This window comes from Notolepis coatsorum (genome assembly GCF_963971535.1).
Source record: "Notolepis coatsorum genome assembly, chromosome: 2".
Taxonomy (NCBI): domain Eukaryota; kingdom Metazoa; phylum Chordata; class Actinopteri; order Aulopiformes; family Paralepididae; genus Notolepis; species Notolepis coatsorum.
Window position 1 is genome coordinate 10,725,521 of NC_140166.1, and position 20,627 is coordinate 10,746,147.

Here is a 20,627-nt window from a genome sequence, read left to right on the forward strand (position 1 = left end):
ACCCACACAAGGGCTGAGTAATCACACACCACCCCTCTCTCTCACACACACACACACTCTCCCAGCTCTCTTTCTCTCTTGCCCCTTCCTCATCTCTCTCACCCCCCTCTCTCTCTCTATATCTCTCACACACACACACACACACACTTCAGAAACAAACATAGAGCATAGAATGAGAGCATCAATAATGCACCTGAGTGAAGTCTAGTAGTTAACACATTCCCTGCCACGCTTCTATCCATCAATGTATGATCACTGCCACCAGTCTAAGCCTATGGAGATGTTCACCTTCTTTGCAGGGCTATAACTTTTTAAATTGTATTGCTAAATTGACATTACTATGGCCCATTCAACATCGATTATCTATCGTTCAGGATGTACGAACGTTATACTTTTTCATTCATAGATTCATACGAAAATACCATCTAGAATATAAATATGTTTTTATCGTTTTCTGCAGTAATTCCTAGAACGTGAGGTATAGGCATAAACGCATATATAGATTATCAACTGCCGTTTGTTGCCGATACACGTTATATAAAAAATGTCAACTGTACATGATCCTAAACGTTATGACTGATCATGCGCGGATGAACGGGGGGGGGGGGGGGGGGGGGGGGGGCGGGGGGCGTTTATAATTCCGTGATCGTCAGTAAATGCTTTATGTAGTATGGGTGATATTGATCAGAGCAGTTTGCATGAATAATAATAAACACTCACGCTGAAAATGACGTCAGCGTCCTCTTACCGTTCGCCAATGAGACTGGAGGAAAAATATCCCACTTATTTGACGTGATCTCCTAGATCCTTTTCCGGTTTGTATAATCATAATAAACGCCCAAATCATATAGATTATTGCGTTATGGCAGCGATCGCTTCACACGGACGTGTGTCTAGAGTCCTGCAACAATATGTGAGTGGCGGACGCATTTGCCAGATGCACAGAGATCTCCAGAGATCCATTTCCGGTTGCAACTCGCCGATCATCCACCAGGCGGCAGTATTGAAGCGTTGCAGAGTTGTGCAGGCTCCCACTGTATCAGACCAGGCTCCGTGAGGGAATAATGAATACCATGGCGAAAAAATGAAATATGATCTCAATAACGTCGTACGCCGTGGAATGGCAGAATTAGCATGACCTTGAAACACGTTGTACAACGTTTATGGCGCAGGATGTGTTAATCGTGAGTTAAAAATAATAGTGGCGTTAATAGAATCGGGCGATAACGCGTTAATACCGCGTTAACTTTGACAGCCTTAATAAAAAAGTTTACTTAATTGAAGAGAATTATGTGTTCGGTGGTGACAATTCTTAAAGTTACACACCGATTTTCAGACTTTGGAACACATTTATTTAAATAGAACAAGAAATTTAACATACATTTAACCAATCATTAGTTTATAACTCAATATACTTCATTTTTTTACAAAACACCCAGTGTTTCGGTAGTGACTGCATAATACATAAACACATAATATTTAGCATAATACCCCCAAAAGTTTACTTTATTGAAGAGAATATGTGTTCCATTCTTAAAGTTACACACTGATTTTCAGACTTTGGAACACATTTATTTCAAAATGATGGGATTTATTCCTACTTACCATTCCATTTTGTCACTACCGAAATGATCACATCACTACCGAAACTTTACCATAATGTTTCGGTAGTGACTGTTTTGGTAGTGACAATTCTGGCTAACTTTGAGCATAACTAAAGAATGCTAGCAAGCACATGACTAGTATACACATCTTTGAAGAGGTGTGCACACATAAAAACATAATATTCTGCATGAAACCCCAAAAAAGTTTACTTAATTGAAGAAAATTTGTGTTCAGTGGTGACAATTATTATGGTTACACACCGATTTTCAGACTTTGGAACACATTTATTTCAAAAGTATGGGATTTAGCTACTTACCATGCAGCCATGAGGGACAGGGAGGCAGTGTCAATGCCTGGTCAAAAATGCAGGGGTGTGGCTAAAAACCAGGCTCAGCCAATGGACTAAAACTCCTGTGTTTCGGTAGTGACATGAAAACTAGGGACATGGTTTTTTGAGTATAGTTCTTTAATTAAAAAATTAAACCCACAATAAATCTAAATCGTTCAACTTCTGTTTAAACTTAATCATGAAGATCTTTGAAATTACACCATTGAACTAAATCTAAAAAAAAATTAAGTGTTATTTACATACATTGAAATTTACATGTCAGGGTTTGGGACAGCTACTTCCCAATAGAAAGTACCCTATAAATGATGATTTTGTATATATTTAGCTCATCACAATATAATTGAATGCCTTGGGTTTAAATAGATCATAACATATTCTTAGTAAATATCTATGTCTGAATACTTAAGTTAATTGTTTTGTTAAATAGTTTTTCTTGTTGTGGGACTGCACTTTGAACTAATTCGGTAGAATGCCCCATATACATATACAGTGCAATATACAATCTAACATGCATGTCTTTGCTAAAATTCCGTTTTCTATTGGTAAACATTTGTTTATGAGGGAACATGCTACAACCTTGGGTAACAAGGTTGTTACAACATGTAACCAGTAACAACAGGGACAACGATGGAAATAAGTCCTGGACTTTTCGTTTTATCCCTGACAAGCCAAGGCAAATACAAATGTTGATCTGTCAATGTTGTTATGTTTGTTGTTGTCAATAAATAAATCCTAAATCCTAACCTTGGGTCCAGGTTTACTGCCTAATAAAGGTCATAGAGGGCTGGCTGCTAGCCCATATTCACCAAGATTCCCAGAGTAGGAGCACGTGTCCTCATGACCTCATTCAAACCAACAGACTGAAGCTGACTCTACATCATACTCTCACTTTGAGACGCTTTGTGAATACGGACGCAGGCCTCCACTCGACATGAAGGATCACTAACTGAAGTCTGCTACATGACCCTAGTATAAGTCTAAGTCCAATGTTGCAAGGTTTGACGTTTTTTCATCTTAATTACTTATATCTACACTACAGTATACACATGTAGACACATGCCTTCTCTATTTGAACAACCACATCAAACAAGAGGTGGACGTGGGCAAATACTGCGGCATGGTCATGCTGGACCTACAAAAGGCCTTTGACACTGTCAATCACTCCATTCTGATTGACAAGCTAAAAGCAATTGGTTTTGATAGTTATCAGTGAGCTGGATGCAATCCTACCAGGAGGGGAGAGAACAGATGGTGGAGGTAAATGGTACTTTACCCCCCCCCCCCCCCCCCCCCCCTCCCAGTGAGCTGTGGTGTTCCACAAGGAAGCATACTAGGACCGCTACTGTTCCTAATTTATGCAAATGACATGTCATCAGCTTGTGACTGCAACTTGTTCTTATTTGCGGATGACTCAGCCCTGCTGGTCTCTGACAAGAACAAGTTACAGGCACCTGGCTCGCTGATAACAAACTATCATTACACCTGGGTAAAACAGAGTCCATTCTCTTCTGATCAAATAACAAACTCAGCAAGACCGACGGCTTCTCAGTTACAGTGGGTGACAATATTGTCAGAAGGAAAGATGAAATTACATACCTGGGTTCCATCCTAGAGGCAAATCTTTCCTGTGACAAATTGTCATCCAATGTAATCAAAAAAGTCAACCAACGAACTAGATTTTTGTACCGGATCTCCTCTCTGGTAAACAAGAATACCCTGAAGACTCTGGCAGGAGCACTCATTCAAGGGTACTACGACTATGCTTGCACCTCATGGTACCAAAGCACCTCAAAGGCACTAAAAACAAGATTACAAACATCACAAAACAAACTGGTCAGACTACTACTTGACCTTACTCCTAGAACCCACCTCACCCCTGCCGACTTTGACTACCTAGGAGGGCTTAGAGTAGACGACAGAGTACAGCAACTTGCAATGGGCCTGGTCTACAAGATACACTATACGACTAAGGTACCCATGTACATGTCAAAATACTTCCCAAAGGTCAGTGAATACCACGACCACAACACCAGAGGAAGCTCAACAAATCATGTTAAACCCAGATTCGGCTCAAACAAGGGACTAAACACGTTTCGCAATTATGCCACATCAATGTGGAACAGCCTACCCAAAGCTGTAAAGGAATGTGAATCCCTACCCACATTCAAAACCGCTCTTAAAGAGCACCTACGGGAGGCTGCAATTCGAAACTGGCCACTGTAAATGTCCAAAACCCCCCCACCCCCTCCTAATAGACAGTCTCCTCCCCACCGTATGTCTATATTCTCTCCCCACTGTATGTATATTTCCCCCCCCACCCCTTCCTAATGTACAGTCTCCTCCCCACCATATGTATATATTCTCTCCCCACCGTGTGTATATTTTTTTGGGTAACAGTACTGTATATTTGCATATCGTATATATCACAAATGTAACAGTACTATGTCGTGATCTCATGTATGTTGTGTATGTCATAAATGTCACTATGAATTGAAAATGGGGGACCCTGATGTAAACAAGACAAACGTCTTTCTCTGGTCTGCATCCCCTTAACAATTGTGTGTATTGAGCCGTACTGTATTGTACCCATTCTGTAATCTGTTAAATAAAGTTTTCATTCATTCATTCATACAGTATATAATATACTGTAGTCATAAGTCATTATTCTATATCTATGGTTGGATTAGATTAGATCTAGTGGTTATTTTGCTCACTCGCCCGCTGTTCTCTCAGGACTACATGGCGGACCAGGACCCCCCCTTCCTGTTCAAGTTAGACGGCAACAACACGCCCGAGGATCTGCACACGGTACACTCTGCTGCTGAGGCATAAAGGCACATTCCAACAACACTGGAATCAAAGGAACACACCAACATTATGGAGAAATGCGCTTTGAGCACTCATTTCTCTTTCATGGGCTGGTGGTGGAGGAAATACTGTACATCATGTAGGGAATACAGGATCATATTGTTTCATATTGTCGTGGATGTACCTGGAGGAATAATTCGCCGGTCGATAGTTGATAGTTACAAATGTATTCAATTAAAACACAGGATATTGGCTTCAGAAGACCAGACCGGAAGTCCTGGCCTGGCCTCTGGCCTGAGACCCTGGAAGTGGTTCCCAGTTCATCATAGTACGTCGATATTTATACATGACCGAAAGTGGTGGGGTTAACCAGGTAGTAGCTGGGAATGAGACAGGAGGGCGGGGGGCTGGAGAAAGGTGAAGGATAAGACATGGGGGGTGGAAGAGAGAAATTGATTCAGAGGGGGCCTGGGGAAGGGGGATCGGATGGTTGCTTGCACCTCATGGTACCAAAGCACCTCAAAGGCGCTATAAACAAAATTACAAACATCTCAAAACAAACTGGTCAGACTACTGCTTGACCTTACTCCAAGAACCCACCTCACCCCTGCCCACTTTGACAACCTGGGATGGCTTAGAGTCGACGACGGAGTACAGCAACTTGCAATGGGCCTGGTCTACAAGATACACTACACGACCAAGGTACCCATGTACATGTCAAAATACTTCTCAAAGGTCAGTGAATGCCACGATCACAACACCAGAGGGAGCTCCACAAATCATGTTAAACCCAGATTCCGCTCAAACAAGGGACTAAACACGTTTCGCAATTATGCCACATCAATGTGGAACGCCCTACCCAAAGCTGTAAAGGAATATGAATCACTACCCACTTTCAAAAACACTCTCAAAAAACACCTACGGGAGACTGCAATTCGAAACTGGCCCCTGCAAATGTCCTAACCCAACCCCCTCAAATGTACAGTAAATTACCAAGTATGGTCTTGTCAATATTCCAATGTACAGTTTTGCTTGTACAGTTGTACAGTGTCCCCCACCCACCCCTCCTACCCAACCTCCCCCCCCCCGCTCACCCACCCAACCACCTCCAATGTACAGTCCATCCCACCCCACCCCCCCACCTACCCAACCTCCTCCAATGTACAGTTTCTACGTCAAATGTATATACTCTTTTTTCTGGACACTTTTCGTATCACAAACAGTACTGTATTTGCAAATCTGGTATGTCATAAATGTATAGATGTAGCAGTACTGTCTATCTGTATGTCATGTATGTCATATATGTTATGATGAATTGAAAATGGGGGACCCTGATGTAAACAAGACGAAAGTCTTTCTCTGGTCTGCATCCCCTTAACAATTGTATGTATTGAGCTGTACTGTACTGTACCCATTCTGCACTCTGTTAATAAAGTTTTCAATCAATCAATCATGGAGGGAGGAGGGGTGAGACACAAAGGAATGGCTATAGGGTGACTAGGAGATGGTGGGTGTTAGGTAGACACAAAAGGTACAGTGTATTGGAGGGGGAAGGCCAGACGGATGTCTACCACAATAATACATTACACTCATTGTATAATGAATCAATTGCTTTGTTTCCAGTCAGTGGTGTCGTGTCTGACGTCCATGGCGCTGAGAAGAGTCTGTGTTCCCCTTCGTCTATGCCCAGATGATGAAGAATACCCGCCTGATTCTACTGACACGGTCTGTCACCTCCACAACATATGACAACATGATCACTACCCACCTTCAAAACCACTCTAAAAGAGCACCTACGGGATACTGCAATTAGAAAACTGGCCCCTGTAAATGTCCAAACCCAACCTCCTCCAATGTACAGTTTCCCCACCCCACCTATCCAACCCCCCCACCCACCCAACCACCTCCAATGTACAGTTCCCCCCCACCCCACCAACCCAACCTCCTCCAATGTACAGTTTCTTCCCCCTCAAATGTATATACTCTCTTTTTAGAAATTTTTTGTACTCATAAACAGTACTGTATATTTTTAGATCTGGTATGTCATAAATGTCTAGAAGTAACAGTACTGTCTATTGTAATGGGAAATATTAAAGGACAAAACGATGAGCCGTTTATTAATCATTCTGAGTCATTATTAATAATAATAGAAACTTTTATTTCACCGTGGCCACAATGAAAGGACAGTTTACAGACAGATACATCATGTTCACACATAATCGTCTGGCCATAAAGTGACAAAGAGCTCTGGTCAGACGTACATTAAATACACAGTTTCAAGACGTAACATTATACATCAGATATGATGATGAAAGTAAATAAAAATGGTTCCCAGTCACGGGAAGCAACAATAACCTTGCTATGGCTGGGGAGATGTTGGTATCTTGGAGTCTCTTAAAGAGACACACACACATTACATAGCTGGTCACAGTGAACCAGTCAAGCTGTCTATAATGACATGATAATATATTCCACGACACTATCTGTATGTCATGTACAGTATGTCATATATGTTATGATGAATTGAAAATGGGGGACCCTGATGTAAACAAGACGAAAGTATTTCTCTGGTCTGCATCCCCTTAACAATTGTGTGTATTGAGCTGTACTGTATTGTACCCATTCTGCAATCTGTTAATAACATTTTCAATCAATCAAACCAATGTGCCCAAAGTGAAGTCCAACGCACTTCAGCCAAATTTGGGATAGGACAGCAGAGGACAGTACATACAGTATAAGCAGACTAGACCCTAAGCAAGACGCTGGAGCACTAATACCGTCTACACGTTTATTGCATGGGGTGACTGACATTTCCACAAGGGTTTTCCGTGCACATTGACGCTTGTCAAAACATCAGTCACCCCCTGCAATAAACATGTAGATGGTTAGAGTGCCCCAGTATCTTGCTTTGGGTAGTCTATTTTGAAGTGCCCGGGTAAAAGTTTGCTTTTAAGATCACCCACATCACACAATTTAGACCGATTAGATAGATTGATTGACGGACAGACGGACGGACGGACGGACGGACGGACGGATGGACGGACAGAGGGATGGATGGATGGATGAGATGGAAGGATGGACGGACTGACAGATAGATAGATAGATAGATAGATAGATAGATAGATAGATAGATAGATAGATAGATAGATAGATAGATAGATAGATAGATAGATAGATAGATAGATAGATAGATAGATAGATATGATAATCATGTATGTACAGTACAGAGTATACAGTTGCATACGTTCTTTGTACATGCAGTATACAAATGTGAGGCGTTTGCAGGAGAACCTGTTCCGGGCCGTGTCCTCCTCTAAGATGGTGGCTCCTGGATGGAGGTGGAGGAGGAGTCGCTGGGGCAGGAGATGTCCTGTAGCCCTGAAGGAGGGCAGGGTCATCCAGGGGAAAGCTCTCTTCTCTGTGGGGTGAGTGGTCCAGACATCTCATCTTATCTTCTCTGTGGGGTGAGTGGTGCAGACATCTCATCTTCTCTTGCTCTTCTCTGTGGGGTGAGTGGTCCAAACATCTCATCTTATCTTCTCTGTGGGGTGAGTGGTCCAGACATCTCATCTTCTCTTCTCTGTGGTGTGAGTGGTCCAGACATCTCATCTTATCTCTCTGTGGTGTGAGTGGTCCAGACATCTCATCTTATCTTCTCTGTGGTGTGAGTGGTCCAAACATCTCATCTTATCTTCTCTGTGGTGTGAGTGGTCCAAACATCTCATCTTCTCTTCTCTGTGGTGTGAGTGGTCCAGACATCTCATCTTCTCTTCTCTGTGGGTTGAGTGGTCCAGGCATCTCATCTTATCTTCTCTGTGGGTTGAGTGTTCCAGACATCTCATCTTCTCTTCTCTGTGGGGTGAGTGGTCCAGACATCTCATCTTCCAGTGATGTTCATGAACTCGTTCATATTTTGGGCGAACGTGAACTGAACATACTGTATTTCCGCTAGATGAACGTAATTGTGAACGTGTTCATTCTCTGCACTCTGTTACCTGTTACCTATCCACTTCGTGCCTAGTGGCACATAAGGCCTTCACAGAGCGTTTCCACTTCTCTCGGTCAGCTGCCATTGTTCTTGCTTTAGGCCATGAGCTCCATCGTGCCTCTTTTCTTTCTTTCTCTACTGTGCGTCTCCAGGTAGTCTTTGGTCTTCATTTTCTTCTTTTCCCTTCTGGTGCCCAAGTCATTGATATGTTGCAGTCGTCGTTGTGGTCTTGCCTCAGTATGTGTCCTATCATCTTCCATCTTCGCCACTTCACTTCCTTGCTCAGCGGCTTCATGTCGGCTCTTTCTAGTAGCTCTACGGTGCTGATGCGGTCTTGCCACTGGATTTTGAGGATTCTTCTGAGGCATCTGTTATGGAACACGTCGACTGATTTGTTGTCTCCCTTGTTCATCTTCCATGTTTCACATCCATACAGTAGGACTGGCACAACCAGTGTTTTATACAATCTCAGCTTTGTTCTTCTTGAGATGCTGTTGGAGTGCCAGATCTTTTTGAGTTTGATGAATGCACCTCTTGCTTTGGATAGTCTGTTCTTTAGGTCTTTCATACCCCCTCCCTCTTTACAGATGGTGGCTCCCAAGTATGTGAATTGGTCTACAATACATCCTCAATCTCTTCGTCGTTGATGTTGATTTTGTCATGGTTTCTTGCATTAATTCTCATGGTTTTTGTCTTTCTGGTGTTAATCTTGAGTCCCACTCGTCTGGCTTCTCTCTCCATTCTTGTTGTTTTTTCCTGGATTTGGTGTTTGGTAGAGGAGAGTAATGCTACATCATCTGCAAAATCCAGATCGTCGAGTTTTGATGTCAACTTCCATCTGATTCCATTCTCACCTTGTCCAACTGTTCTTCTCATTATCCAATCCATGATCATTAAGAATAAAAAACCTGACATGTTGCATCCTTGTTTGACACCGCTGTTGATGTTAAACCACTCGCATATTTCTCCTTGGTCTTCTACTGCACACGGGAAGTCTTCATAGAATATTTTCACTATCTGGACAATCTTCTCTGGGATTCCATATTTCTTCATAATTAGCCATAGGCTTTCATGGTGGACTGAGTCGAAAGCCTTTTCAAAATCCACAAAGTTCAGGTGGAGTGTTGCTTGCCACTCGTTTACTTGCTCAATGATGTTCCGCAGTATGAAGACTTGTTCTGTTGTTCCTCTTCCTCTTCTGTAACCGGCTTGTTCTTTTCTTAGCCGTGAGTCGATTCCAATTCTGATTCGGTCAATGATGATCCTGACAAGTATCTTGCCTACAACTGGAAGTAGGGTGATGCCTCTTGAGTTCTTGCATTCTTTGAGGTTTCCTTTCTTTGCTAGTTTGATGATAAGCCCCCTCTTCCAGTTCTTTGGGATCTTCTCCTGCCTCCATATTTTTTCCAACAATTGATGTACCTTCTTTGCTGAAAACTCAATGTCTGCTTTTAATAACTCGGCTGTGATGTTGTCGATTCCTGGTGCTTTCCCATTCTGAAGTCCTTTAGGGTGCTTTCTCACTCACCATCGGGGTCGAATCAGCTCCCTACCGTCTCGTTCCGTCTTTGGGTGCGAACTCCCCCCCCCCCCCCCCCTCTCCCCCCTCTAGTTTGTGTACACACTTCAGTCTTGGTTCGCTCCGGGTTCTGTTTACGGTTTGCGTTTTGAGCGTGTACGCTTGCCGTAGGCAATGATGTCACGCTCGAAAATGTAAACACAGGAAGTGTTAACACGGCGGTGGAGACTGGATGCTGATATAAAATAAACAAATAACCAATAAATATGAAGTTATATTTGAACCTCTGTTGTCAAGCCTTGTCAATATGACCCACCCCCTTTTCTCACGAATGGAACTGGTGTTGTAGAGTCCGCTTTTGAACGTTTTCCAGGGCTAATGTGGTTTTATCTGCCCAAAATTCAAGCAAGCATGAACGCATTACAGTAACAACGTTGTGTGTGTCACGCCCCCCGCTCCCACTAGCGCGCACCCGAGACCACCTATTTCACCGGTCCAGTCACGCTCCACCTCTTTGTTGTCTTGTATTCCTCGCCCTTCATCTTCCAGCACCTGAAACCTGTTTCTCAGGTTGATGGTAAAAGACTTCAGGATGGCTTCATCTTTCAGCTTTGTTGTGTTGTACTTGACTCTGGTGCTTGTCTTTTCCTTCTGCTTTGTCTTCAGTCTTAACTTGACCGTTGTGCACACAAGGTAGTGGTCGCTTCCAATGTCTGCAGATCTGCATACAGTGGGTGACAACATTGTCACAAGGAAAGATGAAATTACCTACCTGGGTTCCATCCTAGAGGCCAATCTTTCCTGTGACAAAATGGCATCCAGTGTAATAAAAAAAGTCAACCAACGAACTCGATTCTTGTACCGGATCTCCTCTCTGGTAAACAAGAATACCCTGAAGACTCTAGCAGGAGCACTCATTCAAGGGTACTACGACTATGCTTGCACCTCATGGTACCAAAGCACCTCAAAGGCACTAAAAAACAAATTACAAACATCTCAAAACAAGCTGGTCAGACTACTACTTGACCTTACTCCTAGAACCCACCTCACCCCTGCCCACTTTGACAACCTAGGATGGCTTAGAGTAGACGACAGAGTACAGCAACTTGCAATGGGCCTGGTCTACAAGATACACTACGCGACCATGGTACCCATGTACATGTCAAAATACTTCCCAAAGGTCAGTGAATACCACGATCACAACACCAGAGGGAGCTCCACAAATCATGTTAAACCCAGATTCCGCTCAAACAAGGGACTAAACACGTTTCGCAATTATGCCACATCAATGTGGAACGCCCTACCCAAAGCTGTAAAGGAATGTGAATCACTACCCACTTTCAAAAACACTCTCAAAAAACACCTACGGGAGACTGCAATTCGAAACTGGCCCCTACAAATGTCCTAACCTAGTTGTACAGTAAATGACCAAGTATGGCTTTGTCAGTATTCCAATGTACAGAGTACAATGTGTGTGTGTCCCCTACCCAACCCCCCCCCCCTCCCCCCACCTCCAATGTACAGCCCCCACCCACCCACCCACCCACCCAACCCCACCCAACCTCCTCCAATGTACAGTTTCTACGTCAAATGTATATACACTCTTTTTCTGGACACTTTTGTATCACAAACAGTACTGTATTTGCAAATCTGATATGTCATAAATGTATAGATGTAGCAGTACTGTCTATCTGTATGTCATGTATGTCATATATGTTATGATGAATTGAAAATGGGGGACCCTGATGTAAACAAGACGAAAGTCTTTCTCTGGTCTGCATCCCCTTAACAATTGTATGTATTGAGCTGTACTGTACCCATTCTGCAATCTGTTAATAAACTTTTCAATCAATCAATCAAAACTCTTGTGTCTTTCACTGAGTTCCTGAATCGTTTGTTAATTATCACATGGTCTATCTGGTTCTTGGTCTTCCCGTCCGGAGATACCCACGTGGCCTTGTGTATATTCTTATGTGGGAATAGTGTTCCAGTAATGACTAGCTCGTTCATGTCAGACATTTCACACAGTCTTTCTCCCACTTTGGCGTTCATATCCCCGGTGATGATCAGCATGTCGTGTATGTTCCTGCTGTCTAGGACGTCTTGCAGTCTCCTGTAGAACTAATTTTTTACTTGATCCTCTGCATCTTCTGTGGGTGCATAGATGTGGACAAGCTTGATGTGTTGGGAATGGTACCTAGCTTGAATGATCCTTTCACTGACTGGTGTCCAGTCTATCAGTGCTCTTGCTGCTTTTTTAGACATCACTATGCCCACCCCTTGTTTGTGGTTGTCATCATCTCTTCCTGAGTATATTATGGATTCTCCGGTTGCAAGCTCCACTTTTCCTTGCCCCGTCCAGTGTGTTTAGCTGATTCCTATGATGTCGATTCCTCTGGTTGTCATCTCTCTTGCTACTATGGCAATATTGCCGCTCCTGTACAGTGTTCGTACGTTCCAATTCCCAATTTTCATGGTTTCCTTCGGATGCACTAGTGGCCTATTCGGCCCAAAGGCGTCCTCGCGGCTTTGGCCCTTGGGTGTCATGGTGTCTCTCCTGTTACAAGAAGGACTGGCTATGGCGTCTCGAAGATTGTGTGAATTTGCTCTGTTTCTGGTTTCTGTAATAACGTTTTTTTCCGGGAGCGGGTTATCGGCCCTCAGCCCAACCCCCAACCTGGAGGACCAGTTGGATCACTCTTCGTCTGGTCTCTCTCCTTCGACCTGTTCGGCTTGGGTGACCCTGCTAGGAGTACAAGACTCCTGCCGACATAGCTCTAGGGGTCATTGAGACGCACAAACTGCCCCACCGCGTTAAGGTGGTGACCCGTTGGAGCAGTCTCTGCACTCTATCACAGTATAACTTCGTTCAAAAGTGTGCCCGATTTCTAAGAGCCTTCCAGGCGAAAACCCAGCTAAAACACACCGTAAACAGGCCTTAATATGATGCGGAAAACCACCCAATCTTGCAACAGCGAGCTGCCTGTCATGAATGAATGAATGAATGAATGAATGAATGAATGAAAACTTTATTTAACAGATTGCAGAATGGGTACAATACAGTACGGCTCAATACATACAATTGTTAAGGGGATGCAGACCTGAGAAAGACGTTTGTCTTGTTTCCATCAGGGTCCCCCATTTTCAATTCATATAGACATTTATGACATACACAACATACATGACATTTATGGCATAGGGACATATAGGTATTTAGTACTGATACATTTGTGACATAGGCGGTATTCAAATATACAGTACTGTTACCCCTAGATCCTGACAGAGTATATACATATGATGGGGAGGGGACTGTACATTAGGAGGGGGTGGGTGGGTGGGAGGGAAATATACATACGGCGGGGAGGGAATATATACATGCGGTGGGGAGGAGACTGTCTATTAGGAGGTGGTGGGGGTTTTGGGCATTTACGGTGGCCAGTTTCGAATTGCAGCCTCCCGTAGGTGCTCTTTAAGGGCGGTTTTGAATGTGGGCAGGGATTCACATTCCTTTACAGCTTTGGGTAGGGCGTTCCACATTGTTGTGGCATAATTGCGAAACGTGTTTAGTCCCTTGTTTGAGCCGAATCTGGGTTTAACATGATTTGTTGAGCTTCCTCTGGTGTAGTGGTTGTGGTATTCACTGACCTTTGGGACGTATTTTGACATGTACATGGGCACCCCGGTCGTATAGTGTATCTTGTAGACCAGGCCCATTGCAAGTTGCTGTACTCTGTCGTCTACTCTAAGCCATCCTAGGTTGGCAAAGTGGGCAGGGGTGAGGTGGGTTCTGGGGTTCAGGTCAAGTAGTAGTCTGACCAGTTTGTTTTGTGATGTTTGTAATTTTGTTTTAAGCGCCTTTGAGGTGCTTTGGTACCATGAGGTGCACGCATAGTCATAGTACCCTTGAATGAGTGCTTCTGCCAGAGTCTTCAGGGTATTCTTGTTTACCAGAGAGGAGATCCGGTACAAGAATCTAGTTCGTTGGTTGACTTTTTTTATTACATTGGATGCCATTTTGTCACAGGAAAGATTTGCCTCTAGGATGGAACCCAGGTAGGTAATTTCGTCTTTCCTTGTGACAATATTGTCACCCACTGTAACTGAGAAGCCGTCGGTCTTGCTGAGTTTGTTATTTGAACCGAAGAGAATGGACTCTGTTTTGCCCATGTGTAATGATAGTTTGTTATCAGCGAGCCATATGCAGATTTTGCCTAGTTCCGTGCTGAGGGTTTTTTCAACCTGCAATTTGTTCTTGTCAGAGACCAGCAGGGCTGAGTCGTCCGCAAACAGGAACAAGTTGCAGTCACAGGCTGACGACATGTCATTTGCATAAATTAGGAAGAGTAGCGGTCCTAGTATGCTTCCTTGTGGAACACCACAGCTCACTGTGAGGGGGGGGGATAGAGTACCGTTTACCTCTACCATCTGTTCTCTCCCCTCCAGGTAGGATTGCATCCAGCTCACTGATAGGCTATCAAAACCAATTGCTTTTAGCTTGTCCATTAGAATGGAGTGATTGACAGTGTCGAAGGCCTTTTGTAGGTCCAGCATGACCATGCCGCAGTATTTGCCACGTACGCGCCTGTCACCTCTGGCTGTCGCACTAACAAATACGTCATCACAACAATGTGGAGCCGGCGATTAAAGGAGCACATACACATGATGTATTGGCAAAATTATTGTCAGATGTTAACAAAGAATTTAAAATCCACAACAAGGTTAACAGACAACACTTCAAATTTTATACCAGCGGCCATCAGGCTCCACAACAGTGGGCAGGGACTGCTGCCAGACATCCAACTACAACTACTAGGAACCTAAAAAGGACAATAATACTACCTTATGCATACTGCACCTCATGTGAATACTGTATATTTCAGTTAGTTAGTTAGTTAGTTAATTATATTGATTTGTTATATTGTTTACACTGCTTGTTTTTACTACCTGTACCTCCCCTCCCCCTCCCCCATGCTGCTATGATGCCTGCATTTCCCCAAGGGGATCAATAAAGGAATATCTTATCTTATCTTATAATAGCTCGCAGCAAGGTATTGAAAAAAGAACTATAAACTAGTTCATTTATTGAACTTTAATTAAACATTTAAAATGTTGAACTATGAACTGAACTAGTTAATTTTAAAATGTGTGAACTGTGAACTGAACTAGTTCATGTAGAAAGTGAACTTTCCCAACACTGTCATCTTCTCTTCTCTGTGGAGTGAGTGGTCCAAGTTTCAAGTTAAATTACAACAAAATACAGAATACTTTATGATGAAATGTTTGTTTTTGTATGAGCCCCTGAGAGTGTGCTACATACAGTAAAAAAAGTAAGTAAGTACAAAAATTAAATTAAATTAAGAAGTAAGTCAAAAGTATGTAAAGGATGTTCAGTCAATATATATAATATACATATATACAATACAGAGTAAAATGAGTAACAGTGAGGTACAATGCAGAAATGAGATGAGGTACAAAAACTTAGGATAGGGTGCAAATCTCTTTAATAATAGTGGTAAGGTGTTTGTTTAAAGTGAGTAAAGTGTTGTGTACATGTGGATGTGTGTGCAGTGAGTGTAGATGATGGGTTGTTACATAGTGTCATTGAGCATCCTGATGGCCTGGGGATAGAAGCTCCTTCTGAGTCTCTCTGTACTGGCCATGAGACTCCGGTAGCGCTTGCCTGACCGCAGCAGTTCAAATAGGCAGTTGTTTGGGTGACTAGAGTCTTTGCTTATTCTCTTAGCCATGGCCCTGCAACGTTTGTTATAAACGTCCTGGAGAGTGGGAATCAATCATCTCATCTTCTCTTGCTCTTCTCTGTGGGGTGAGTTGTCCAATCATCTAATCTATTCCCCTGCTCTTCTCTGGGGGATGAGTGGTCCAGACATCTCATCGTCTCTCGCTCTTCTCTGTGGGGTGAGTGGTCCAGACATCTCATCATCTCTCGCTCTTCTCTGTGGGGTGAGTGGTCCAGACATCTCATATTATCCTGCTCTTCTCTGTGGGGTGAGTGGAGACATCTCATATTCTCCTGCTCTTCTCTGTGGGGTGAGTGGTCCAGACATCTCATCGTCTCTCGCTCTTCTCTGTGGGGTGAGTGGTCCAGACATCTCATCATCTCTCGCTCTTCTCTGTGGGGTGAGTGGTCCAGACATCTCATCATCTCTCGCTCTTCTCTGTGGGGTGAGTGGTCCAGACATCTCATATTCTCCTGCTCTTCTCTGTGGGGTGAGTGGAGACATCTCATATTCTCCTGCTCTTCTCTGTCGGATGAGTGGTCCAGACATCTCATATTCTCACACTCTTCTCTGTGGGATCAAATCATTCATTCATTCATTCACCACATTTCAATCAGTCAGTAAGTCAGTCAGTCATTCTGTCTGTCCATCTATCTATCTCCCTGTCTACCTTTAGATTGGACTAACTGTTGAACGATCTGTTGAAGGGTGTGGTTAAAACTGTAAATAGGCTGTTAATAATTTGGTTTCGCATTAGGAATATGATAGAAAGTTCACCAGTTGTTTCCAGGTTTGGTGTAGTTTCTTCACTAACCAGCCTCTGTTTGGTCCCTGACCAGGTTCCTGGACAAGATGTACTTCCTCTCATCCGAGGAGGCCGTTCAGAAATTCCTCGTGAACCCCCGGTGGTTCCTGCTCCCTCCCATGCCCAGGGCACCGTGCAGGGTGTCCGTCATCGGGCCCCCGTGGTCGGGGAAGAGCCTTCTCTGTGGCCTCCTGGCCCGGCACTATGGAGTCCCGGTGCTGGACGTGGAGGCGCTGACGCGGACGGTCTGGGCCGGGCTCCAGTGCAATAGCTATACACAAAGTGATTCAACTGGTATATATATATAAATTAGTAATAATGCTAATTTGATGTATGTATAGTGTTACAGTATTATTATGTACAGTGATACAGGCATAAATACACTATGGTAGTAAGTAGGGATGTCCGATATTATCGGCCGACCGATATTATCGGCCGATATCGGCAGTAAAATGTGATATCGGAAAATATCGGTATCGGTAAATTTTTTTTTTTTTTTTTTTTTTTTACATTTATTTAACCTTTATTTACCCAGGCAAGCAAGTAAGAACCAATTCTTATTTTATTTATTGTCAAAAGTATGCATGTTGGTTTAATTCAACAACAAGAGATATGTAATGTTAATTTTTACTTTTTTAATTATCATATTTTGCACAGATAATGCTTACATTTAGAAAGCCTTTTGAATGCATCCAGTGAAATTATTAATTACCTGAAATTATTCAGTTTTTTTGGGGGGAAACCCTGCATATATCGGTATCGGTTGATATCGGTATCGGTATCGGTATCGAAATTAAGAGTTGGACAATATCGGAATATCGGTATCGGTAAAAAAGCCAATATCGAGCATCCCTAGTAGTAAGTCATACTGGCCAGTGGTATAACTAGTAAGATTAGGTAAGGGATATATACACATATAGATATAGTATATACAGGTATGTAAACAGGAATATATGCAGGCATATTCAGACAAAATATATATATGGTAAATATGAATATCTATGCAGTATATACAATATTATTGGCAATCATACTGTTATATGAGTAGTCTATCTATAGCAGGGGTTCTCAAACTTTTTTATACTACGACCCCATTTTATTTAGATTTCTTTTTGGCGACCCCACACTTAATTTCAATGTGGAGATAAGGAATATCAAAATAAAAGCATGTTGTTTAGAAAATGAAATTACAGCACTATGTTATCAATTAAATTAATGAATATTATCAATAAAAGCAATGGAACTGTTTCTGTATACACATTTATAAAACGAGGCATATTTAGCCAAAATATGTTGCCAACACATGAAAAAAAAATGCGCTCACGTGCGCTTTGGCAGAGATCCGCTTCTACTCTGAAAATCCACCCTCACAGAGGTATGTTGATGCGAAGGGGACACGCTTTATCAACGCAGCATTACACAACACTTGGTACTTGTTCCGGACTGATATCCAGAACTTTGCGAGGGCCTGTCCAGTGTCCAGTGAACTTGACTTTCAGTAGCTCGTCACACGAAAGATCATTGAGCGCCTCCTGGCTGCATTCTGTTCCTACAAAAAGCCATCAAGCTGAGTAAATACCCCCAAATCTCTGCTGATTATCCTGGAGGCCTGATTGCTTTTACCAACGCGTTCGTGTTTCCGCGTCTCTGATTGGCCAGGTCATGTGACATGTACGCCCAATCGTGGGACCGCAAGTTTCTACACTGGTTAAGCTTAGGCACTCTTTTGAATTTGGTTAAGGTTAGAGTTTGTCTTAGAGCATGGCGATAGAACGCCTGCCCTGATTCCAAACTCTAACCTTAACCAACTTCGAAAGAGTCGCCTAAGCTTAACCAGTGATAAACTAGGCGTTAGGTAGTTTGCAGGCTGTTCGACCCGGAAATAGGCGCAGAACTTGCCGTCCCACGATTGGCGCACATGTCACATGACCTGGCCAATCAGAGTGCAAAACGGGAACCCGGAAACACGAACGCGTTGGTAAAAGCATAGACGCATCCTGGAGTGCCAATAACGGAGTTTCCAGCACATTATCAGCACATTTCTCTGCCAATGTGTTGTTTTTGTCTGCAAGGAAAATCCGCGCTTCTTCTCCGAGTTAACAAAGGCGAATACTCTGCATCGAGATCAGAGGCAGAGCCCATTTCATCACGGCCAACCAGCACCGCTTCTGACAACAAACCTATCAATTGCGAGTCTAGGTTACACACAAAAGACCCCCCTCCCACGATTATAAATGCGCAGGGTGTAGTGAGATGTGTATTGGAATACGTGTGTCGGCCTCCATTGATGAAGGGGCGAGAGTCGCGAGACAATACACACAGCTGCCGGGTGGAAAACTCTATCTGAGTTTTTTTTAGTTGCCAATGCGCGACCGACCCCACTGTCACCTACCCGCGACCCCACTTTGGGTCGCGACCCGTAGTTTGAGAACCGCTGGTCTATAGCCTAGTTAGAGCTACGGTAGTTATGATTACAGTGCAAGGAAGTTGTAGAGAGTGAACGCAGTAGATATATAGTAGGTATAGTAGGTATAAATGACTATTAATTCATATTAATCACTATCATGCTAAACATGTGCTGTGAATTAGTACATGACAGCACATACAAAGTACCAAAGATACATTGCAAGTGTACTCTCATAAAAGTACATATGGGTAGAAATATGCCTTTAACACACTTAATCCGTGTCTGGTTGTTCGGGTTTGTGGGACCCGTTTCACTATTTACTAAAAGAGAAATTATACAATGAATTATTATTTTAACCTGAGACTCATCTGGTAAGTATTTTTACATAAATTGTTATAATAATAATAATAATAATAATAATAATAATAATAATAATAATAATAATAATAATAATAATAATAATAATAATAATAATAATAATAATAATAATAATAATAATAATAATAACTAGACAATTCCGCGCGGGGGAAATTGTGAAAGTGTGGGTGACGCCTGTGCACCGCCGGCCAACGGGGGAGAGGGTCTCTCGCGAGTCTCTATGACAAACGGTTCAAAGGATACAAAAAGGGGGCGCGGCCTAAGGATCGGGGGAGTGGTCAACATAGACCAATCAAAGAGGATATCCCTACTGAGTGCAATGACACAACCCGCAACACTATTACACTATTACACTATTACACAATATTACACTATTACACACTATTACACACTATTACACACTATTACACACTATTACACTATTACACACTATTACACTATTACACACTATTACACACTATTACACTATTACACACTATTACACTATTACACTATTACACACTATAACACTATTACACTATTACACACTATTACACTATTACACACTATTGCACTATTACACTATTACACTATTGCACACTATTACACTATTACACTATTACACACTATTACACTATTACACTATTACACACTATTACACTATTACACACTATTACACTATTACACACTATTACACTATTACACTATTACACACTATTACACTATTACACTATTACACACTATTACACTATTACACTATTACACACTATTACACTATTACACTATTACACACTACACTATTACACACTATTACACTATTACACTATTACACACTATTACACTATTACACTATTACACACTATTACACTATTACACACTATTACACTATTACACTATTACACACTATTACACTATTACACTATTACACACTATTACACTATTACACACTATTACACTATTACACACTATTACACACTATTACACACTATTACACACTATTACACTATTACACACTATTACACACTATTACACTATTACACTATTACACACT

At 42.4% G+C, this 20,627-nt stretch overlaps 1 protein-coding gene across 1 annotated transcript in view; it reads left to right on the top strand.

The window, feature by feature from the left end:
- The window catches only part of ak9 (adenylate kinase 9), a gene marked incomplete at both ends in the record, with an annotated part of 130,420 nt that overhangs the window by 17,329 nt on the left and 92,464 nt on the right, over positions 1 to 20,627 (top strand). The window contains 3 exons of the mRNA XM_084338143.1: positions 4,688 to 4,762; positions 8,048 to 8,187; positions 16,847 to 17,094. Of these exons, the coding sequence (XP_084194269.1) occupies positions 4,688 to 4,762; positions 8,048 to 8,187; positions 16,847 to 17,094 (463 nt within the window). The remainder of the gene's footprint in view (positions 1 to 4,687; positions 4,763 to 8,047; positions 8,188 to 16,846; positions 17,095 to 20,627) is intronic.